We start from the raw sequence: 25,866 nt of genomic DNA on the forward strand, positions 1-25,866 counted from the left end.
ACGCTGAAAATATCGAAGAAACAGGAAACCAAATTTTTTCTTAAGGAAAGAATTTGGTTCTCCGTTTCTGTTGCTTTGGTATTTCCAGCGCTGTGGTGGAAAGTTACGGGTCAGGTTCAGGTAAGTGTGCAATTGTGTGGACGTGAGGGTTAGGGCGGGGTAGGTGAGTTAGGGTTAGGGCGCAGGTGAGGTGACTGTGTGATAGTGACAGACCTTAGGGTTTGGGTTAAGGTAAGTGGATAGTTAGTGGTGTATGTATAGTTTAGTGTAGGGTTAGGTGTAAGAGTTTAGGTGTATGTTTGTGGATTGCTGTTTGTTTGGTGTGCTTGTGTTGTGTATAAGTGTTTTGGAACAGCAATTTTTTTCCCTAGGAAAAATAATTGCTGTTCTGTATGTTCAGTGTTTTAAATTTTCAATTAATAGGGTTCGATATTAGAACACTCGAAATTTTGAAAATTCGGTCTTCTAATATAGAGCCAGTGTGCTGAGTGGTTCACTGGCAGAGTGGCCACTGCATGAAACAGGCTGATAAAATGGAACAGGACAAATATCGGTTTGGATATTTTAAGAACAGCCTGGAAACACACCAAATTAACTAGTGAATGATATTCTGATAAACTGGATGGACATTGTTGCCCGTGCTTGAAGAACTGATGTGTGTGTATGTAAGGATGGAAATATAACAAATAAGAAACTAGAAGGGTCTCATGCTTGGAAGGAGTTAATAATAAGAATAAGCATTATAGCTTGTCGTCTAGGCAACAGCAAAAAAAAAAAAAAAAAAAATCACAATAGTTATGTAAAGTATGACTTTAGTAAATCTAGATATAAAATATATAAAAATTATCATATAAGATGAAGCAGTCTGCTGAATTTAGATATTAAAGACAAGATTCAATAACATGGGCTTGTGTATAACACTACTGTCTTAGCTTGTCATAACACTGAACATCAAGGAGAAGTATGATGATTTTCTTATACAAGTACATATGCATAACAAGACATGTAATTGCTTTAACCCAAATTGTAGTTTTTGTAACGCATCTTGACCATATATATAATACTTGAGAGGTTACAAAGGTAACTAATGTTTTATACATGACATCAAACTGACAAAGTTGAGAAACAACAGACGCCTGAATTTGAAATGCCACAGAATGTAACAATCATATTCTGAACAAACAGTATTAAATTGACAACACTCATTAATAACATGGGCTTGAGTATAATAACACTACTGCTTTAACTTGTCATAAATGGCATTTGAACATCAAGGGGAAGCATGATGATTTTCTCATATAAGTAAATGTGCATAACAAGTCATATAATTGTTTTAACCTGAACTGTGGTTTTGTAACCCATCTTGACCATACATAATACTTAAGCTGTTACCAAGGTAACTAATGTTTTATACATGACATCAAACTGACAATGTTGTTCAAGGGAAACAATAGAAGCCTGAACTAGGAATGTCACAGAATGTAACAATCACATTCTGAACAAATAGTATTAAATTGACAATAATCACTCAGTTTAACCTTTGCGGATTATACAAAATAAAATGTCGTCATTTAAATCTAAAATGTTTCAGTACATGCCATAAAATGGCAATTTATGAATATGGAAAGGGAATTTGCAATCATTAATCACAATAAGTAAATTTGTTTTTAACCTATAATTTCACTCATTTTATAATAAGAAATGACAGATATGAAAATCCTCATGTGTAGGAAATGGGAGGAAGAGGGATGCACTAATAATTAAAATGCACCACCTTTCATCAAATTTCACATAAAACAAACAATGCTTTCAGTAAGTTAGTAACAAACAAACAAAGGGATTATTTAAATGCTGACAAACAATGAAATATAACTTTTGATATATCCAGTAAAATACATTGCATTACAAACATTAAGTATAAACAGATGGTAATAATAATAATACGTTTTGAAAGACTTCATCAATAAGGGTGAATATGTTAAATAACTGTGTGCTATAATCTTTTACTGAGGTTTTATATATGATGCAGCCTACTTTACTATGACTGAATTACTTTTAATCTATCTTTCATGTAAATATTAATTGCTTATACAATAAGTGGCCATTACATTGTATTAGAATTCTGTCTAATCTACAACAGTATTATATCTGTTCAAAATAATATAAATATTGCTTATTCCTATTACAAACATTATCCATATGATAATTCAATTCATGGAGCTCAGATGTTCTGGATTGTCATGGTATGAGTGATAATCTAATGAACTTAAGTTTATCCATCAGATTAGGAATGATTTTCATTCCATGGCTAATGTGGATCTTAGTTTTGTTAACATTTATTAATTTAAATTTATTTCACAAAAACATTTTTAGTATTCCTGACCAAAACATTACTTTACTTGTAAACACTCAAAGTATAAAACTGATAATTTCCATTAAAAGCTCAAACATATAATTTATAGTTATCATAGGAAAATGTTTAATAGTCACAATAAAACAAAAAATACATAGTCTAAATAACCTAAATTGGATTTAACTTTATTATCTTTAAATACCAATGGCTTAAACAATCCTATCAAGAGATCAAATCTACTGAAATATTTAAAACTAAACAAAGCACAAATAGTCTTCATTCAAGAAACTCATTTCAAAACAAATGAAAATTACAAATGGAATCCTAAGGGATATATGATATTGGCGCAATCTACTTATAAGACAAAGACAAAAGGGGTAACAATGCTGGGGAAAACAAATGTGATTAACCCAGAACTCATTTATAAGTATGCAGATAAAGAAGGCCTTATGGCATTAATAATAGTTAAATATAATAACAGAATATGGACCCTAGCCAGTCTATACTGGTTCCCAGGCATTGTAACAGGAACTGTTAAAAAACATTCATTTCCAATAATTATAAAGGCAACTTAGTATTAGGAGATTTTAACTGAATATTTGATATTTCTGAAACTACAAATAAAAGACCGCTACGTACATCTGCTGTATCAAAAGCTTTAAACAAGTAGGTAGAATCATTTCATCTTGTAGATACTTTCAGATTTAAAGAAGATAAATCTTTGTTGTTTTCCCATCAAGATCACATATTTGTTACACAAACTAGAATAGATAAAATATTTGCTGCCCATGACTTACACTCTAAAATCATTAATTTCTCAATCACTCTCTGCCCCTTTTCAGACCACAATTCATTGATAATAAAACTTCAAAACGGGTACAAACCATTAATCTTTAACTCCAGAATTCCAGCATATATAACTAAAATTAAAGATTTCAAACCCTGGTTATTACCCGAATTACAGTTCTTCTTAGATATTAATTACACCACAGAGGTAAATAAAATGATGACATGAGACTCATTAAAAGCTTACATATATGGTAAAACCATAACTTGGTATAAAAAAATCAGAGAATGGAATTTTAAATTATTAGATCTACAATCCAAACTTTTGTCAGTAAAAGCTGAAAAAAAATCAAAATTATTTGGAGATGAAAAAGAAAGAAGTATTAAACAATAAATACAATGAAATTTTAACACATAAAACTAGTCTAGCTTTAGAAAAACTAAAAATACCTTGGCCACTTCTCCCAAATATCTACATAATTTATCCACAAGAATCAAAATGCAATCAAACGCTAATAACATTACAAGTATCTTCCATGAAAAGAAAGGGAAAAATGTCTCCGATATAGGTGACATTCTTGATGCCTATAGAAGTCACTATATGGAACATTTTCAAAAAGAAAATATACATATCAATTAAATCTAGATGAAAAATGTTCTAATATAAAAAAAATACCAGAAAAATTAAAACTAGATCTCCACGCTCCCATATCCTACAAAGAAATTACAGATACAATAAAAGAGGGTAAAAATAATAAAGCTCCAGGTATAGATGGCATAATTATGGAAATATATAAACTTTTTCCTTCAAAGATACTATCCCTCTTCCATAAAACTCTATTAGAAATTCAGTCACAAGCTTTAATACCACCGTCTTGGAGATATTACTTAATCACACCAATCCTAAAGGAAAACAAATCCACACTCTGTACCTCATATAGACCTATAACATTATTAAATAATGACTATAAGATATTTATGACAATATTAACCAACAGAATGAAAATACCACTATGCAAAACAATAAATAATGATCAAACTGGATTTATATATCATAGACACACAATATTAAAAAGATAACTTCTCTAACAGATGTTAATAAAGAAAATAAAGAAACACTCATAAGTGGCTTAGATATATAGAAAGCATTTGATTCCCTAAATGGGGACTACTTATTTAAAATCCTAATGCTATTTGAATTTCCTGCATCCTTTGATCATCTCCTAAAGATTATATATGTATACAAATAATTTAGGGTATGTCACCTTAGGTCTTTTACCTCTGAATCTATACATATAACAAAAGGCAATAAACAAGAATGTCCCATGTCACCGATTCTATTTGTTCTGGCTATTGAAATATTGGCAAATTCAATTTGTAATAATATAAAAATCAAAGGAATAGATGTTTATGAACAATACAATTCTAAAGTAATGCTATTTGCTGATGACATATTACTAGCATTAATACAAGAGAGACATTAGAAGAATTAGATATATTAAATTGACAAATTTCACATGACTTCAGGACTCCCATTTCAATAAATCAAAATAAAAATTTTATTTTTAAAAAAAAAAAAAAGAACTGCAGACTAAGGGGGATCACATCATAGGGAAACAAAAATCTACCTTAAAATATCTAGGAATTGAGTTATGCAAGGATAATAATGAATTAGTCTCAAAAACTAAAATAATATCATCAATACAATTAAAATCTCTGTGGAAAAATGGAACAAAATAATATTAACATCTGAGGATAGACTACAGTTAATAAAAATGGTTTTACTGCCCAACATCCTATAGCCTTAGCAATACAACTGTTACCAGAAAGGAATATACTTAAAGAAATAAATTCACGCCTAATAATTTTTTTATGGTTTCCCCAAAAAAAAAAAAAAAAAAAAACAGAATAGCTTTAATACATCATGTCAGACCATGGAAACAGGGAGGATTAAACTTTCCTGATATAAAAACATATATAAAAGCATCAATATCTAAAACAATCTCAGATTGGAGAAGTCCAAATTACTCTGCAAATTGAAAAGAATTACCAACTGTAATATCAATAAATTAATTTGATTTACAAAAAAAATTAAAATAGATAAAATGGTTTGATCTTTTAACACCATTTATAGTCGCAAAGAACTTTTCTCATAAAATATATAGAGAAATTATTAATTCATGGGAACAGAAAGGATTTGTTTGTTGGCTCCAATGTATCAAAGAACTAAAAGTTTTAGATATGCAAGTAATAACAACATACAAAATTCCACAACAGGACTGTCTAGCTTTACAGAGTATTCTGTCATATTCGCAAGATTTAAGTAGAATAATTAAAAACTCTTTATAGGTTCATAGGTTAGTACTAGGCTATCGGCCCGAGGGCCTACGTAAGCTTAGCCAATAAGGTTCCCTGGCTTACGCCACCCAAGAAAGTTATTTTCCTGTGCCACTGTCGAGCAGACACACAGAAGTGCTCCCCGGGGTGTATTCCCCATTTCCCATCCACTCATCAAGATTTTTCTTGAAGAGTGCTAATAAAGAACTTTGCTATAGGTTCACAGGTAGGTAAAAAAATCCACTGAAGTTCCCTGACCAGGAATCGAACCCAGGCCGTGATGGTGAGAGCACCAAATCCTAACAACTATTTCATTTAAAGAAATACCTAAATTTACGAATTACATATATGAAATCATATATAATGGCTTTGACATGGGAAATTATTCAAAATTTTACAAAATATTGATAAACTATAAAACACCCAAAAACCCCATATTGGAAATATATAACAAAAGGACACTCAGTACAATTAACTGAAAATATTAAAACAAATGTCTTATTATCGATAAAATATACATCCTTTACACAATACTGGCAAGTTTTTAATTGGAAATGCATGCACAGAGCATTCTTAACACCAGACAGAATCAGTAAAATTAGTTCTTCCATAAAAGGCATATGTTGGAGATGTGAGGAAGTACACAATGCAGATTGGAACCACATTTTCTTTGGTTGTGTTAAAATTAAGCCATTTTGGAATGGTATTAACTTTCTACAATCTTTATTTAATGAATTGTTTTATTTAACTAAAGCTCTTGTATTATTAAATGTGAATGAAGGTCCTCATTTGAATAGGTCAAACAAGTATCTAGTATGGACTATACTTGCAACTTCAAGGAAGTGTATAACAAGAAGATAGAATACAAACACAGTATCAACTTTGGAAGACTTGTACAGCCTACTGAAGACCACAGCATTATTGGAAATTAAAATGAAAGAACTAAGAATTTATCAACAACCCTTGGGGAAAAGTCTTATCGTTGATTGACACTATACAATAATTGATCAGACACTCTGATAATGGATTGGACATACTTATAAAGTAACTGTATACATTAAGATCTGTTATAGTATTAGGCTAATGTAAATATTTAAGAAATTATGTATAAATACTATGTAATTCATTCAAATGATTTGAAAAATAAAAAAATAAAATTGAGAAGGACAGCCAAAAATCTGCGTGTTGACCAGACCTCTACATAAGGAGGGATTGCTATTATGTTTACTAAATTTTTGGAAAAATGTCACTTTGTCTGGATAACTAAATACGCTAATCAACAACTCTTAAGAAAAGCTGATGATGTCTCCATCACAAAGAAATGGTCTGCAAACATAATGATCAGGTGGGCATTTACTCAATCAATACACATGCAACTAGTCCAGTGGACACTTTACTACTTTGCATTATAAACATCAGCTAATTGCTACATTTTCTTCTAGAATTAACTTGTTTTGGTGGTTTGCTACTTGTATGCTACTCCACTGCCTAAGAAGCTTCATGGATGATCAACAACAAAACAAGACATTCCTGTTCTGCATCTTAATTCTGTGCGTTTAACTTGAGGTTCTGCTAACTTCTCTTACTTAGCACTGCTGAAATTCTTTGCATCTGCTCAGTCACTGGTCTGTGTGTACCCATATTTATATTATTAATTCAAGTCAGCCTCATGCAACTCCGTTCTTTATTATTCTGACCCAGCCATATTGTATCCAGTTTAAAGGATATAACCCAGCTATGCAAAATAAAGAAACCCACATAATCTGAGAAAAAATACTAAGTGCTGCTCTTCAATGGAGATGAACTGCAACAAATCAGGTTAGAGATGTGTAGAAAAAAATGGTCCTATGTTCAGTGCTTAGATTTCCTAAGCAACTCAAATGTCATACATAAACTAGCACGTAAAACATTGGCGGTAGATGGCAAGAATACTGCTAATCCCTCCATGTGCAGCAAAACAGTTTCATCACACTAAATGATTATGGTTTCAATATCTAATTGCAAACTGATCCCCTCCACACATACACACGTACATTTCATTGAGCACACATTATTAACCAGTACTACTACAGTAACCAGTTACCAGTGCAAGCTAACATTTGCAAAGTAGGTTACAAATATTTTCTTGTCATATTAGAATGCAACTCTGATACCTGCATTTCCATGTCTATTGCAAATGCAGATAGAAGACCATTAAGGTTGGTCATGAACAAATTAGGTCTCTTATTGAACATAAGCAATACATGTGTGTGTGTGTGTGTGTGTGTGTGTGTGTGTGTGTGTGTGTGTGTGAATGTAATCACAATTACGTACTTGTGATTTCCCCTTAATGATACTAATGCAAGGGCAAATAGTAAAAGCTATGTTCAAGTAAATTCAGCTATATATTATGGTTGCCATCAATGGTCACATTTACTTTGTAGACTACAAAATCTTCATGCACTCTTAACAATGTAAGGACTGACTCAGTCTGTGGAATGTCTTACCATGGATCTGGGTATAACAGATATGCATCCCCATCTAGGAGATGTCACAAAAAAGCATAAAAGACATTATCAGTGCAACTAGTTGATAGGGTTGCCTATCTCTCTCCCTCTGCAGTTCTGTCCTGTTGTTAAATCTGTTGATACTTTACATGAAAAAAATATTTTCTGAATTTTCTCAATGTCACAGAAATCTTTGATACTACATTTAAGTTATCTTAATATACAACCTACTATAAATAATATACAAGCTACTATAAATAACCAACACTTAGCATTTCAGTACTGTGTTGCTGCTTACGCAAATTTGTCAGTAGATGTGGCAACTGCCTTTAAACTCTTACTGATCCAATTACTTTGTTTTGCTAAGATAGCGGATTGTTAAGTTCTCCTCCTCTGCAATAAAAACACAGCTGCACAGCTTTATGCCCTTTTTTTATAGCAGCTGCTGTGTTCCTGACATTAGCAAAACTAATTGTCCATCTAAGACTGACAGCAGTACCTGACAGGGTAAACTACAGATTTCACCACTTTATTTGGTAAGTTATGGGAAAAGTTATGGGAGAAGGACCTTGTTGCCCCTTTCTGTTACTTCTGCTTGAATTCTGCCTAACCCACAATTACTTTAAGTGGGGGAAAAGTTCTTTTTGCAGAAAAAAGGAACGGCAATGTGGGTGGCATTTGCCCCCTCATACGCCATAGTATACATGGGAGAATTTGAAAAAGAATTTGTATATGAGAATAAATACTTCATTGAAAATGTGGTATTTTTTGGTAAATGTACCAATGACCAGATATTCATTTGAAAGGGTGACCATGGAAAATTTGATGAATTTATGGCGGATTTGAACAGAACTAGTCATGGGTTGGAATTTGTATATAGGTTCATAGGTTCATACTAGGCTATCTGCCCTAGGGCATTTATAAGCCTAGCCAGAGTGTGTGTGGCTTTCACCACCCCTTAGGATGAGAATACTATACCCATTAGTTTGCTGTGCCTCTGTCCAGCAGTGATACAGAGATGATTCCAGGAGTAAACCTACGATCTCCCATCCACTCGTCAAGATTTCTCTTGAACAGAGTCAGTGAGGGGCTCTGCCTCACATGGACTGGGATTCTGTTCCATAGTGTAGGGAGTCTCTGGGTGATGAATCTGTCCCTCCAGCACGTCCTATTTATATCAGTGTTGAGGTTTAAGTCTCTTGCTCTCGTGGCTCTGGTGGATTTGGATTTTTTGAGGTGGAGCATGTCCATTAATTCCGGGTTGGACATGGCCTTGTATGTCAGGCACAGATCACCTCTGAGCAGACGGTATGCGACTGAATAGAGCTGGAGTTTCTTCAGTCGGGCATCGTATGACATATGTTTGAGCCTTTATCCTTTTGGTGAGGAACTTTTGGGGTCTTTCCAACTGCTGCAGGTGTCGGGTAAGGTACATTCCGAATGGGGCGTTGTACTCAATCATTGGTCTGATAAGTGAAGAGTACAGGGGTACAATGACCTCTCCTGATATGGATGTGAATCCCTTCATGATCAGGTGGGCAATGTAGAAGGTCTTCCTAACCACTTTGGCAATGTGAGTGTCAAAAGAGAGGTTACTGTCAATTTGGGTCCCCAGGTCCCTGATAACTTCTTCCGTGTTTAATGGATTACCACCTATGTGGTAATTAGGGGTTACCTTGTTTTTCCCAAAGGGTATGACTATACATTTTTTGGCATTTAGCTTAAGGCCATGGCTCTGGCACCAGTTATCCATTTCTATGAGACCTCTCTGGAGGATGTCTGTGTCTGATGGAGTGTCAATTATGGTGCCCAGTTTGCAGTCATCTGCAAATTTTGTCAGCCACAATCCCCTATGTTTGCCTGCACTTCAGAAAAATAAATGCCGAACAAGAGGGGGCCCAGGACTGAGCCCTGTGGGACACCGCTCGTGACCGGCTTAGAGTCTGACATGGCACCAGCAACTCTAATCCTGTGTGTTCTGTCCTTGAGCCAGTTTGCAACCCATCTTGTGACATATGGGTTTACATCTAAGCTGGTGAGCTTTTCTATGATGCCCGAGTGGGGTATTGTGTCAACGCTTTGCTAGGTCAAGGTAGGCTGTGTGAACTGCCTTACCCTCATCAATGGCCTTAGTGACTGTTTCGAAAAAGTCGACCAAGTTCAAGAGGCAGGATCTGCCCTTGACAAAGCCAAATTGGGTAGGATCCAGTGTCTGTAGGTCCCCAATGTCTTTATTTATGAGTTCCATTATGATCCTCTCCATAGCTTTGCAGACAAGGCTCATCAAGCTTATGGGGTGGTAATTTCCAGGGTCCGTAGAAGCACCGCCTTTGTGGAGTGGGACCACAGTTGCCGTACGACATTCTTTGGGTACGTATCCTGTAGTAAGGCTAAGATTAAACAGCAGCCTTATGTGTGGGTTTAGTTCCTCATTGAGTTCGTGTAGCACACAGCCGGGGACACCGTCCGGTCCCAATGATGCTGTGTTTTTTGCTTTAGAGAGAGCAGCTCTCACCTGGGCATCTGAGATGTTTGGGAGGCTAGACTCTGGTGGGATAGATATTTCTCCTTTTGGGGAGAAATTTGCACTGAACCTGTCTGCCAGTATGTTGGCAATGTCTGTGGGTTCAGTGATTTTTTTTATCATTTTGGACTAATTCTGAGCATATCTGGGAGTTTCCACCCAGGTTTCTAACATAGCTAAAGAAGGCTTTATGATTGTCTTTTGTGTCATTAGCAATTTTTCTCTCAAAGTTGGCCTTGGATGATTTTATGAGTGATCGTAGTTTTTTGCTAGTATTGATCAGAGATGCCTTCCCTTTTAGGGATTTTGCTCTGTCATGTAGTAGCTTTCTCCTCTTGTTGTAGAGTTTGTTTATGGCTGGGGTCCACCAGACCGGGCGCCTGCCTTTGGTGGAAAGGGTCTTGATTTTATTAGGATCCATACATTCCTGGAGGTGCTCGTAGAAGGCATTTGTAAGGGTTTCAGCAGCGTGGGTTGTGGTTTCCACTGGCTCGGGGGCCTTGAAGGATACCACTCCAGTCTTAAGAAGTGTGAAGTTTGCTTTTGAGAAGTTCTTCACTGTGGTTTTTTTGCTGGGGGTGGGGGCGGGATGTGGATTTCCACTGAGATTAATTTATGGTCTGATCTCACCAATGAGGGATATACTTCTGGTGTGGACCATTTTGTCCCCATGTTTGTGATGATCAGGTCTAGTATATTTTCTCCTCTTGTGGGAATGGTGACTAGTTGTTCCATAGCATTTGAGTTTATGAACTCAAGGAACCTTTGGGCTAGGGTGTTGGGGCTTGAGTAATGTTCCCAGTCTATGTTTGGGTAGTTGAAGTCACCCAATATGATGGTGTTTGGAGAGACATTCATACTCTCCAGTGTCTTCAGGAAGGCTGTGTGGGTTTCCTGAGTTTGAGAAGGTGGTCTGTAGCATGTTACAAACTGTAGGGCAGTTTTACCTATGGTTAATTGCACCTGGATGGTCTCCGATGCTTCGTATGCGTTGCCACTAACCTGGAGGTGTGGGTATCCTTTATGAATATGGATACTCCCCCTCCTTTTGTGGTTCGGTCCGGATTTTGGGGCCGGAACGCATGATATGAGGTATAACCTGATAGTGCTGGGGTGCTCTCAGGAGCCTTGAACCATGTTTCAGTCACAGCACAGACATCGATGTTCTCCATACTGAGGAGGGCTTCGAGGGCGTGCATCTTGAGGTTTAGACTTCTGGCATTGAGCAGTATTACCCTTAGTTTTTCTCCATTTTTGTCTTCTAGGGCGGTAGGTTTATCATTTGAGCCTTGCCTAAAAAAAGGCACTATGGGGGTGGCAAGAGCCTTTGCCAATATCCGGAAGCCCAGGGGCGACAGGTGCAAGCCGTCCCTTGCGAAGCAGCGTGGCTTGTCAAGCATGTCATCCCAGGCAGACAGACATTGGATCCCCTTAGAATGACACCAGTAATTAAGCCAATTCTTAAAGCTGATCATTTTGTCTCTGTATTGTGGCATCATTCTTGGTGAGGGTAGGATACTGCTTAGGGTCAGGGTCATACCGGCCTGGGCTACATAATCTGAGAGCTCCTCTATGTCTCTTTTCATGTAGTCCAGGGAGGTACGTCTCAGGTCGTTCACACCGGCATGGACAATGACTGAGTCATACTTGTACTTGCTGTGGAGTGACCCGAGTGCTTGTGTTATGTGGTGGATTCTAGCGCCTGACAGGCAGCTTACTGTGATCTTTTCCTTGTTCAGTCTGGTGAGTGGGACGTCAGTGTGTCTGACTATGAAGTCACCTATAACAAGTGTGTCTGGCATTGTGTTTGAACTTAAGGGCTGTGACTGTTTAGCACAAAGACTTTGAGAACTATGTGTTGCATGTCTTATGTCTTGAGGTGGCAGTTGCTTGGGTGTCTGCTTTGGAGGCCTCTGTAGTTTTGGTAGATTTTTGATCAGTGCCTCCGAGTATGGCTTTGTGTGTTTATGTGTTTGTTTTGCAGTTGTGATAGTTCTATGTGAAACTGGGTTTGTGGTGTGCGTGGTTTCCTTCTCCTCCTGTCTGGTCTTGCCAGTCCTGAGTTGAGAGAGCTCAGCCTCCAGTTTGGCTATATAGTTGCATCTCTCACATGTATTTGTGTTTTGTGGGAGAAGGAGTGGGTTGTCTGTGTACATGAGGCAATTGTAACATTACCTCAAGATGCCCAGATTCACCAGCTGAACAGGAGAGGATGCTAGCAACTGACTCTTCGACATGCTAGAAAAAGTGAGAAAGTTTGCTGTGCAACTGAGTCAGAAGGGACCTATAGGGAAATGGGTACTCAAGGGGATTCTAGGCTAATGTAGTACTTTGTTTAGTATACAAGTACTTTACCTATATAAAAATGCTTTAGGAGCAAGTGCTGAGCTTTTGAGATAGAGAATAGACTGTTTAGATTGCAAGTAGAGAAGTTCTAAGGGAAAAATTGAAGAGCAGACTTTACGGAGCCAAAAATAGTTTAACCTTGTTTAACCGGCGCTGCCCGATGGTTATCTATGGGCAACTCCGCGCTAAATCACGCAAAAGCGTGCTAAAGCGGGCTTTATAGCAGGGGGTTGAAAAGAGCTAGGAATTGACCCAAAATGACCAATAGACTACAAGTTTCTGGCTGGAACCACTGCTCTAGGGACAAATAGGCTGCTCAGTGCTCCCCACTCCCACTGGTGAACAAAGAAGCTTCCCTTTATCCAAATAAGGATATGGAATAGCACAGGAACCAAGCCAAAGCCCAGAGATCAGCAAACTCTGAAGACTGGACTATTCTAGTTCAGTAAGGCGGGAAAACACGATTTTTTTTTTTTTGCAGAAAACAGAGAAAAAACAGACAGTAAATGCTATAAATGCTTTTAAGCGGCTAGCGCACTTGAGTGTGTTAGCCTACAGGTAAAATTAAGCAACAACTAACTTTTTAAAAGTGCAAAACAGTTAAATAACACAAAAACAGTTTAAATAGAATGCAGAGCTGTATAAACAGGCTAAAATGCAGTCGCTAAGCAGTAAATAATCAAAAAGCCAGAAAAAAAATACTTAAATCAGTTATAGTAAATACAGTTATAACAAATGCTCTGAAATATACTGTATATTTTCAAAATGTTTGAGAAGGACAGTTAGAACACAAGAAGGTTCAGGTGAAAGAGAAAAAAAAAAGTTTTGTTTTACTTTTTGAAAGGGAAAAAGGAGGAACAGAAGGCCTTATCAAATGTTCTCTCTGTATTAAGCAGAATGAGCTAATGACACTAGACTGGGAGGTGTGTCACAGTAGGGGCGGGCAACTGCAAAGCCACCAAGTATAAGAGCAAGACACCAACAGGGAGGGACGGTGGGACAAAATAGCCTACAAGACAGCAAGCACTACAGAGACAAATGAAAGTTTTTAAACAGATAAGGATTTGTGAAGATACTGAATAGACAAAGTGCTTTATATATATTAAATTATTTTTACAATTACTGTTTTTACAATAAAAAAAAATCAAGATACTTATATTTTGTAGCTCAGTTGCAGTCAACAACTTCTCTAGTCTGCACTGTAAACTCTTAAGAGAATTAAGTATCTAGATGTAAAATTGTTTGTAACAGAATTAGGTCAAATACAACTCAAACATTACAGGAAAGTCACTGCAGTTAATAATTTCTTACATGCAGGAAGCATGCATCCCCCACATTTAATTAGGGCTTTCCCATTGGGTGAGTTGAAGCGAGCATTTCTGAATACCTCTGAGGAGAGGTTTAAACAAGATGTTCTACAGGATACTATGTTGAGATTAAGATCCAGAGGGTACTCAGAAGATATTATTTTGAATGCTAACAAAATAATCTTGGGTGAAGAACAGGAAAATAATAAAAGTTATAGGTTGATTAGGAGAAATTATAATAGTGATGGGAAGAGTGTCCAGGGAAGGGTAGAACAAGAACGTTACGAGGTTTTCACCCTTTAGTTTAAGAATGGAGAAAATAATAAGGAACTTTTGGTATATAATAAAGGAGGATGGTAACTTAGGGGGCCCTTTTCCCTGAACATATAATTTTTTTCTTATGGTAGATATCCTAATCTCAAGGAAATATTAAGTGGGGATGGTAGGTTGCATATGGAGAGGATAGAAAGAAAGGGTATGTGGCCGTGTGGAAATTGCAGTGCATGTAGTAGGGTTAAAAATCTAAATGGAAAAAAGATTCATGAAAGGTTATATAAGGCAAAAGAAGGATATACATGCAATTCTCAAGGTACTGTTTATATAACAGGCTGTGGGTGTGAGAGGGAAAAATGGTACATAGGTCAAACTAAGATCCTGGAACATCTAAAGGATATCAAGAATTGAAATATGTTTAGTCCAGTAGCTGAGCACTTTTGGTCCACACATGGGGGTAACAATGTTAGTTTGTTTTATAGCATTTTGGCTCACCCATTTTTTAAAGATGGGGGAAGTTTTAAGGATGATTTAGATAGGTTAGAATGTAGACGTACTATAAATTTTAAAACTTTGCAACCTAGAGGAATGAATATTGACAGCAACCTGACTTTATAATTTGTAATTCTGAGTGTATTTATTCTATAATAATGTGTTAAAATGATGCACAAGTTAAAGTGATGTATATGTTTTTAAATGATTGAGTGATATACATGAATTTTTGTACTGGATGGGGTATAAAGGAATGGAGCACTAGTATATAATTATTCTTTGAAGGTGAAAGGCGGAGGTACCAAATAAAGTGGTGAAGAAACTATATGTTTTTTTTTTTTCCTTTGTGAAGCTTGCTACTTGTATTTTTCTTATTTATGGAACTGTGAATGTTTTTGCTAAACTACAGATTTATCTGTGTCTATGATAGATCACGCTGGCAGAGACAAATTCCTCTGCAAAGTACGTGAGAAGTTGAGCTTAAAAACTAAGTGAGCTTTCCCTTCCTTTGATTCCAATGCAAGGAAATGAAAGTTTTAAATACTACAAGCAGGTTTCTGGTACCTACACAATACTAGAACCATACTGTAGGGAGAAAAGAAACCCAAAGATTTAGTTTAACTGTTGGAGGGGGCAGAGTTTTCCTTTAATACGGAAAGAGAAGTGTAAGTATTTTAGATTTTAAACAAAATAAATAGCCCATCACAAATTAATAGGGCTTCACATAGCTAAACTGGTAAAAACTCAGTGGGGGGAAAGCTCCCCAGTATGCAGTTATCCTATTCTATGCTAAGTGTATTCTTTGGTTATTTACACTACAAAAACAAAAGGAAAAATCCTAGAATGCTGATATGTTAGGGAAGACGACAGACTTGAATAGTGGCAGAAATTTCTCTCTAATGCCATAATGCAGACTACAAACCTGATGTGATTTCAACTTACCACTAGAAAATCTGGTTTGAGCTCAATAGCCTTTGAAAGATCTGGAAGTGCAGACCTGGACTTGCCCATGGCCAAGTAGACAGCTGCTCGCTTGTAGTATGTCAGATAGTTCTTTGGGTCTCCTTCTGTAGGGAATCAACATGATTTAATTTCAGTAATCAGTGTTAAAGTAACAAAAAAGTGCCTGTCCACATCAACACCTAGTTCAGAACATGGTTAAAAAGAAGTTATGTACTCACCATAACGTTCCATCTGAGTAGGTACTTCATTTGTCTGCAACCTGTGGGTATCGGATCCGACTTCGGATCTGAGCCGGCAGCTTACCAAGCTCCAAGATCCGAGCTCCTAGCTCCTCCCCCTACCCATAATCCCTTGCTACCAACCACATTACCTCAGATCATTTTTTTTTGCCTTACCAACCTGTAAACATGAAATATCAACTGCAAAGGTGATTAGAAAATCCCGAAAGGTTCGGGGGATGGCAGGGGGGGGGGGTTGGTTGCAGACAAATGAAGTACCTACTCAGATGGAACGTTATGGTGAGTACATAACTTCTTTATCTGAAGTAGTTACTTCATTTGCTCTGCAACCTGTGGGACAGAGTCCCCAGCTACTTATAAGAACCTGGGCGGTCCTTACAGGAGGATATTCCGAAGTACCGCGGAGCAAAAAGAAGCCCTACTTCTCGAAATCACATCTAATTTATAATGAGAAATGAACGTATGAGAAGAGGACCAAGTAGCTGCTTAACATATGCAGTCTACTGGAACCCTAGACCAGAAGGCTGTTGAAGTGGCTACAGATCTTGTAGAATGAGCACGGATATTAACCGGGGCTGGTTTGCCAGACGATATATACTCCTGAATAATACACTGACGAATCCAATTTGCCACAGTGACCTTGGAAATGGCTTTACCCATGGCCGATTTTGCATACGAGACAAATAACTGGTCCAACTTGCGAAACTCTCTAGTCCTATGCAAGTAGAAACGCAGCTGTCTGTGTACATCCAGTTTGTAGAATGTGTATTCTCCCTTGTTCTGAAATGCGGGAAAAAACACTGGTAGATTTATTGATTGATTTATATTTGCTTCTGAAGCAACCTTAGGCATGAAAGACGGGTTAGTCCTGAGGGACACTTTATCTTTGTGAAAGATAAGATAAGGTAAGGAGGCTTCATACACAAGGCTTGTAATTCTGAAACCCTCTTGGCCGAAGTAATAGCCACTAAGAAGGCTGTTTTCCATAACAAGAATTTCAATGGAATTGAGGCCGCAGGTTCGAAAGGTGGACTCGTTAAGGCTTGCAAGACTAGAGTGAGGTCCCATGGGGGAACCACAGACTTTATCGGTGGATTTAAAAGGAAGATGCCTCGTAAGAAGGTTTTGCACAACTTTGTAGATGCTAAGGAACCTATGCCATCACCCACATGAAAATGGGAGATGGCCACCAATTGTACCTTAACCGTAGAAGCGCTTGCTCCCTGCTGAAAGATTAATGAGAGGACGTCTAGGATGGTCGGGATAGGGACAGTAAATGGGTCCAAGCCCTTATCTTCGGCCCAAATGGAAAACGCTTTCCACTTACTGTTGTAAAGTTTTCTGGTAGATGGCTTATGAGCCGCAACCAGAATGGCCTTAACGGGAGATGAGATACCGGGAGTCCTAGCCATTAATGGAACTGGATCAGCCAAGCCGCAAGCTTGAGGTTGACCAGGTTGGGCGTTGGGCAATCCGCGGGATGAGAAATCAGTTCTGGACTGGGATCCAGAATCCACGGAGGAGCCACACTGCGAGACCGCAGAAAGGGGAACCAGGTCTGCCGAGGCCAGAATGGGGCTATGAGGATAACTCTGCTCCCCAACCGACAGGCTTTCTGAATGAACTTCATCATGAGAGGAAGGGGTGGATTAGCATAAAGGAGCCCGGGAGGCCAAGCATGGACCAAAGCGTCTCTGGGGGTTTCCCCACTGGGGGGAATTATTGCGAAGTACTTGCTGCATTTTGTGTTTAAAGGAGAAGCAAAAAGATCGCAGCAAGGCTGACCCCATTTGTGGAAGATCTGTTTCGCAACAGATGAATTCAGAGACCACTCGTACGGAGTCAGGAGCACCCGACTTAGCTTGTCCGCTAATATGTTGGATCGTCCCGGGATGTGCGTTGCTACCAGAAAGCGGTTGGTGGAGATCGCCCATTCCCAAACTCTCATGGCCTCTCGACACAGGGGGTAGGATCTGGTTCCTCCCCGTTTGTTTATGTACCAGACTATAGACATGTTGTCTGTCTGGATCGCAATAGTCCCCAGGGGAAGAAGGTCGTGGAGAGCTTGCAACGCCAAAAGCACCGCCCTTATCTCTAGGACATTGATATGCAATGCGGTCTCTAGGGGAGTCCACGTGCCTTGAACAGATCTGCCTGAACAATGCCCCCCCCACCCGAGGCGAGAAGCGTCCGTGGTCAACGTGGCTTCGACTGGTGGGGATCACAAAAGGCCTCCTTTCTCTGAGTTCCCACGCATGCAACCACCAAAGAAGGGAGTCCCTGCAAACTCTGCTCAGTGGTATGGGCGTGTTCAATGGGTGGAGCAAGAGGGACCATTGGACTTGAAGGGTCCATTGCAATATTCGCATTCGCAGGTGGGCATGGAGGGAAAGACCAATCGCGGCTGCCATAGACCCTAGTGCCCTCAGGACTAACTCCGCTGGAGGAGAAGGATTCCGGAGAAGGGCTAATACCTAATAAGACAAACTGTTTAGTCTGACTGATGTAAGGGTAGCTCGAGAGATTCGAGTATCCAACCTGGCCCCTATGAATTCCAGGGCTTGAGTGGGGCACAGGCAGGACTTCTGCAGGTTTACTGAAATGCCTAGGTTGTGGGCTAGAGTCAGTGCGTAATCTCTCGCTACCGAGAGCTGATGCCCATTGGTCGCGGTAAGGAGCCAGTCGTCTAGGTACGGGAAGACCTGAATGCCCTCAAGTCTCAGGTGGGCAGCAACCACCGCCATGACTTTGGTGAACACTCTGGGGGCTGAAGTGAGGCCGAATGGAAGAACTCTGAATTGATAATGACTGGCTCCGAGCCGGAAGCGGAGAAACCTCCCGGATCGTCTGCCCATTAAAATGTGGTAGTACGCATCCTTGAGGTCTATGGAACACATCCAGTCGTTCTCCTGCAGAAGGGGGAGGATAGATTAAAGAGTGACCATCCGGAACTTTTCTTTGGGAATAAACAGGTTCAGAGCGGAAAGGTCTAAGATGGGTCTGAGGTCCCCCATTTTCTATGGCACCAAAAAGAACCTTGAGTAATAACCCAATCCGGACTGATCTGGGGAGACGGGCTGGATGGCTCTTTCTTAGCATCTTTAAAATCTCTAAAGCCGCCGCCTCCCTCTGATCGGGTGGTACATCGGGGAGTTGTCTGGTTTTGGGGGGAAGATTTAGGAAAGGAGTGAAGTAACCTCTGGAAATGATACGGAGCACCATCGATCTGTTGTAAGGGACTTCCAGTTTGACAGGTGCTCCGTCAACCGCCCCCCGACTGCCTCCAGAGAGGGACAGTCGGGCAAGCCCTCAGGGCTGTTGCACGGGTCTGTCCGAGAAATGTTCTCTAGACCCGAAATTACGCAGCCCCCCCTCTGCCTCTGGGCCGGCGTCCACCTTGTCCTCCTCTGCCTCTAGAGGACGAGTGGGCCGCAGCTGGATGGGATTGCTGAGACTTGCAGAACCACAGCTTCTTTTGTCCCCTCCGATTCCTGGAGAAGGATCTTTGGGGGCTAGAGAAGCAGACTGCGACGGCAGACAGCGTCTTCCCGTACTTTTCGCTTTGGACCAGCGTATCGCGAACGGTCTTGCCGAAAAGAGCAGAACCATCAAAGGGGGCGTTCGCGAAGGACGCCTTGAAGGGATCTGTGAAATTGCAAAGATGGAGCCAGGTGTGACGTCGTAAGACAACCCCTGCTCCGCTGGCTCTAGCGACTCCCTCCGAAGCAAGAGAGAGGAGCCACATAGACGTATTGGAGATGGATTTCAGAGTGGCCATTCGTGTCGTAAACACATTCCTGTCTCTGACCGACATGGACTCTGGGGGGGCTGCAGCGTATTCCTTGATCAAGTCTCGCTGTAACCTGATGGTATCTGCCATATAGTTCAGTGCCCTTATAGAAAAGGTCACTGAAGCAAACATCCGCTTCCCAATCCGGTCCAACGCTCGAGATTCTTTATCTGGTGGGTGGACCAGAGAACTCTCCTGAGCGAGTTCTTTCTTGGTGGCCACCGCCACCAACATGGCATCAACAAGGGATCCTTTGGCCCATGATTGCCCATCTGTGGGGGGCTCAGTATTTTGTCGGGACGCCTAGGTATTGGCTCCACGGTGTCGGGCTCCTTCCACGCCCCGGTGGTAATTAAGTCCACCAGGGGGTCGGCCAGAGGGACACCCAGGAAGTAGATGGGCCTGCCTCAAACGCCTCCAGGAACACAGATTCATCAAGGGAAGGTTTTTGGGCAGACCACCCCCCTCTAATACGCAACATTAAAACACCCCTATCTGAGGAAAATGATGTAAATATATCCTATGATTATAATGTTAAAATGTTGGATGATTTATTGTTTAAATACAAAAATATTGAATTGGAAAATGCTTATCTGTGGGAATGTTTGAGCTTAAAAATAGTGCCTAAAGGCTTACGAGTTTGTAAATATCCTAATAAAGTAAAGGAAGGTAGTGAGTTCCATTATGAATGACTTACCATCTTTGATAACTGTGGGTTTGATATACTGAAAGCTATAATTAAAGAAAATGAGAGAGAAATAGAATGCCTACAGGGTAAAATAGAAAGTATTAACTCTAAAATAACGGAGGATCTGTTATTTACCATAGAGGAAAGTCAAAGGAAATATTATGAAACACTAAAAAGAATTGAAAAGAGCATTAGGAATGTGTATGAAAGGAAAATTAGAAAATTAGAAAGGGATATAAAAGAATATAAAGAAAAAGTGTGCTATCCAAAACCCAGAGAATATTCCTATAAGCAAAACTATACGTTTCAGAATGTTTGGGGCCAAAAAGAGCACCCTATGAGTGAGCCACAAGATACTAGGGAGGAGTTAGTCAATATTAATGATTACTCTGAGTTCCCCCCATTAAGGAGATCAGAAAGAATAAAAAATAATTAATCAAAAAAACTATCAATATGGGAGGGGCAAGGGTGAACAACAACAACAAAAAAGGTTTTCAACAGTGGTAGAATGTGACAACAATATAATTGAAAAAGATAATTCTCAAGAGTCAATTATAGTGCAAGGACATGTAAATAAATATAAAGGCTATAACATATTTAATGATAGCAATAAAGAGCTTAGTGAAGTACACTTTGCACTCTTCTCTAAAGGACTTAAATTTGTCCCTAATAGGAAGGCTGATGTTAGTAAGGTATTAATAGATTTAAAATTATTCTTAAGAAAGAAAAACTTTCAACTTTTGTTCCAAGGACAGAATTCTAACGGCCATAGAACAGAGGAGTTAAGGAAAAGGAGCACCTTTAACCCTCCCCTACACCCGCAACTAAAAAATTTTGAGGCCATTATGGAAAAGAAACTAAGGGTTAAATTTACTAAGAATAAAATTTCATTTAATCTCACCAATGAAGAAAATAATTTATTAAGAGATATACTGGGCGATCTGATAAAGGAGGTGGAACTGTTATCATGGACCAAATCTTTTATGAAGCCAAAATGATGGAACTATTGGAAAATACAGAGAGATATGCTAGGGCTTCACTCAATGAAATAAATATAGGTAACAAAAAAATATATTTAGCCCTTAATGATTTCCTGTTGGAAGGTTCAATCGATATTCAAACCTTCAAGTACCTACATGTTGAAAAACCTAAAGTCCCCACAATATTTGGAGTCCCGAAGGTTCACAAAAATGCAGAAAATCCCCCAATGAGACCCATAGTAGCCTCAGAAGGTTCTGTTACAGCGCCCCTGGCCAGATGGCTAGATGTCAAACTAAAAGATCAATGGAGGGCAACGGTGTAGTGAAAGACTCATGGGATTTGTTACAGAATTTAACACAAGATATGTTTGACAAGAATATTATTTTTATCACAACTGATATTGTGGATCTATTTTCTTCTATACCATATAGTGAAGGAATGAAATGGTTTGAAGAAGCATTAGTGAATTATGCGAAATTCAGTAACAATGATTTTTATCTTATTTTAACATTAATGGACCTAGTTCTTTGTAACAATTATATACATTATGAAGGTGAGTTCTTTAAACAAATCCAGGGGGTAGCTATGGGGGCGAAATGTGCTCCCATATACACCAACATTATTTTGTCAGCCTGGGAGGATAGATACATTATTAATTCTGAGTTTAAACACGGTTGGAAACTTTATAGGCACTTTTTGGACGACATGTGTTTTTTATGGGTAGGTTCAGAAGATGAATTCAATACTTTTTTTAACTACATCTCAAGTTTGACCAACTTCCTGACATTCACTTACAGTGTGATAGGAATATTTTAAAATATTTAGATATTTTGATAGGAAAAGGAGAAAATGAATTCTTTTCAAAAATCTATAGAAAAGAAACATTTTCCAATTCGTATTTAGCATACAATAGTGCGCACCCCTACCACCAGAAAAAAGGAATAGTAAAGGGGCAATTCGTAAGAGGCAGCAGGATGACATCGAATGAATCAGATTTTAATGATGGGTGCACATTACTGCGTAATATGTTTAGAGATAGAGAATACCCAATCAGACTTATTGAGGCAATAGAAAAAGAGGTTAGGATAGGAAGAAATGACAAATTTAACCCTATCCTTGGGAACAGAACAAGATGGAATAATGATGAATTAAAAGTTGACAAATATGAAGGCGAAGGTAACTTTGTGTTGGATTTTAGTGGGGAAGCAATAAAAAAATAGAAAAATACTGGAGGATGAATGGAACAGATTTAGAGAAATTTCTGATCTTGAATGCTTGTTTATACAGCCACTGAAATGTACCTATCAAAAGGGTAAGAGCTTAAAGACAATTTTGGAAGGTAAAAATGGTATGAATATAGTAAGGGAAGGAAAAGTTGGAACATTTAAGTGTGGAAGATGCTCACAGTGCCCACATATTTGTACAAAAGCAACTCTTTATATTAATAGTAGGGATTTTCTGATTCAAAGTAAGTGTTTTGCAAATTGCGAAACTAGTGGTATAGTTTACATAAGGTTGCGTGACCATTGTGATGCATTCTATGTGGGAAAGTCAGAAAGAAAACTGAAAAATAGAATATATGAGCATTATTATGAAATTAGGATTAAATGCACACACAATGCACTTTACAGACACAAAATTAGCTGTCAGGAGGCATATTTTATACTAGAAGTAGTGCAAAAAGATATAAGGGGTGGATTATGGGAAACCTCTATAGAATATAAAGAACTGCTGTGGCAATTGTTCTTGGAAGCTAATAAACCCCCAGGACTAAACGACGCAGTTTCCCTTGCCCCAGTTTTAAAGATGAGGGCAGCTAAATTGTAGATATTAAAAATTTTATGTATTCATTATAAGTTTGAATTGTGCTTATTGAATAGGTAGAGTTTTTATGATTTTTTTATATTTTATATCACGCTATGGGACTATGCATTTTTCTAGTATTTGTTGGTAAATAATATATTTCAACACTAGATGGTGCTAACATCTACTGATAATGAAATTGCATTAAATTATTGTATTTGTATTATTTATGTATTTTAAATGTATTTTACAATAGTATTTAGTATGTAAGTTGGTTTTAGGTATTATACCAACATTGGTAGGTTTTTAAAATGTGTTTTGTAGATGTAGTTTTTATATGTTAAGTAGTAATGCTTGGTGTGTTCCCTATGGGAGTGCTCATTAAAAAGTATTTAAATGTTTTATTGATAATTAGGTAATTAGCTTAAAGGATATTTAAAGATGGGGTGTAGCCAATATGTATTCAGTTACACATCAGAAGAAGTCATAGGAAACGAAAACGCACTGTGTTCTGTAATAGGGAGTTTATGTGTGATACGTGTATTGGAGTGTTGTGAGTCACATTAAAGTGTTGTAAGCTCAACTACGGAGTCGAGCCTCTTCTTCTTCTCTAGTGCCTTTTGTTTGTAATACGCAACATTTCCATGATGTCTCCAAAGGAGACATCTTCAGGAGGTGACCTTGGGGAACCCTCCCTATCATCTAAGTCCGTGTCAGTGGTAACGGACTCGAGGGAGTCCAGGTGCCTCCTTTTACACCGCCGTTTCTGAGGAACCTCCTCGGTGGGGCTATCCGAAGAGGGCTCGTCCACTGGTTGTTGTTCCTCAACAGGAACTAGCTGGAGGGCTTGGGCAGGTTGTCCCGATGGTTGGATGATGGAAGACAGACCCTCATACAGTGGGGGTACGGGTGGATCCACAGCCCGAACCGGGGATCTGGAGGATCTCGACAGTACCCTCTCCACTACCTCAAAAGCCGAAGGAGAATCACCCTCGCCAGCCTCTGAGAGCAATCTCCTCGGCTCCGAGGAAGGTCGGGGTCGGAGCCGAAGCAGTCAGCGCCGAGAGAGAGGTGCGCTCCGAAGCCAACAGCTCCGAAGATACAACTCCCTCGGATCCAATGCTCAGCTCTCGGCCCCGAGAGCTCAGATCTGACAAGCTCGAGGGCATAGTCGGCGAAGAGACCAGCGCTATCGGCGCCTACAATTCCCTGGGTCCAAATGGGCACAGATCCGATGACTCAGAGATCCGAAAACGAGTCGGAGAAGGAGTGATCAGGGCAAACATGGGGGCCGCGCTCCCCCCCAGAGGGGGGGGGGCAAGAGCACCCCAATCTGCATTTGGGTCTGTAAGAACCGACGCATCATCTGATCCATATCCGCTTCGGAGATGCTTTTTGTTGACCTAAAAGAGGTAGTCGAAGCGGGCCGGGAGGGCCGCCTCGACGACCTCGAGGGAGACCGATCTTCATCCATCAGCTGCTGCAGAGTACAGAGGATAGGACATGTAGCACATGATCCCAAGACAATCAAGATGACATCTCACACCTGCACACACAAGGCGGAATGAGCAGAAATGTTCTCATTTTGATGTTTGCAATGGATAACAAACTGGCAGAAATGGGAAGAAATTGATGGTCAGCAGGAAAAGATGGGAAAAAAAAACTAGACCCCTTTTTAAGCACAACCTGGATAACTGGATGGGAAACAGAAAATATACCCCTGGGATTCCACCAGTGTCCCTGCTGGACAGGGGCATCGGGTGCTGATTTGTCTAAACATGGGCTAAACTCTTGGCCAGACTTATAAGGGCCTCAGGGCCAATAGCCTAGTAACCACCTATGATCCTATGAAAACAAGGCCAAAATAACAAACAGGCTTAAAATTAATATGGCAACCTCAGAAAATAGGAAACTTCCTGAGGGACTACTCTCATGATTAGCATTGCATACTAATAACAAACAGAGCAACTAAGTAAGCAATCAGACAAAAAGCACTGTAATGCTACAGCAATACAGATCATTCTGGTACTATCATGCAATTAAACATTCAATACTACAGTTCTACTAGTCTGCAAAGACGGAAGAAGAATTTATGAAGTACACCAGAAGAATGCCGGTAAGAATCAAGTGTTTTGTCAGTCATCTGCCCTGCTCACATCTAATTCTATAAAATCAAGTCTGCAGCTCTGTTTATTTTAAACAGCAGAGCCATACCTCTCAACCTCTTACAGCAAAAAAACTGGACAAAGCCTAAAATGATGGGGGGACAAACAGGAATAGATTTTAAATATTGCTTTTACAAACTTAGAAAGTTGATAGAATATTATGTTTTTGATTTGCTTGCATTTTCTGAAGGATATGGAGTCTTAAACTCAAATCTTTGTCATTATTTAATGACCTCAATCCTCAACTATTTGCCAGAAAGTACAGATTTTAGGAGGAACACTAAAAATATGACACAAAAATCTGGAGATTCTGCGAAAATCTGTACAGCTGAG

At 39.1% G+C, this 25,866-nt stretch overlaps 1 protein-coding gene across 1 annotated transcript in view; it reads right to left on the reverse strand.

Annotated features, from left to right (window-relative positions):
* LOC122806498 (dnaJ homolog subfamily C member 3-like) overlaps window positions 1–25,866 on the reverse strand; it is a 305,071-nt gene that overhangs the window by 234,321 nt on the left and 44,884 nt on the right. Inside the window, exon 3 of the mRNA XM_044076997.1 lies at window positions 15,847–15,971. Coding sequence (XP_043932932.1) covers window positions 15,847–15,971 — 125 coding nt within the window. The remainder of the gene's footprint in view (window positions 1–15,846; window positions 15,972–25,866) is intronic.

The sequence above is a fragment of the Protopterus annectens genome, chromosome 7.part0, assembly GCF_019279795.1.
Source record: "Protopterus annectens isolate FY-2018-M chromosome 7.part0, PAN1.0, whole genome shotgun sequence".
In the NCBI taxonomy this organism is placed as follows: domain Eukaryota; kingdom Metazoa; phylum Chordata; order Ceratodontiformes; family Protopteridae; genus Protopterus; species Protopterus annectens.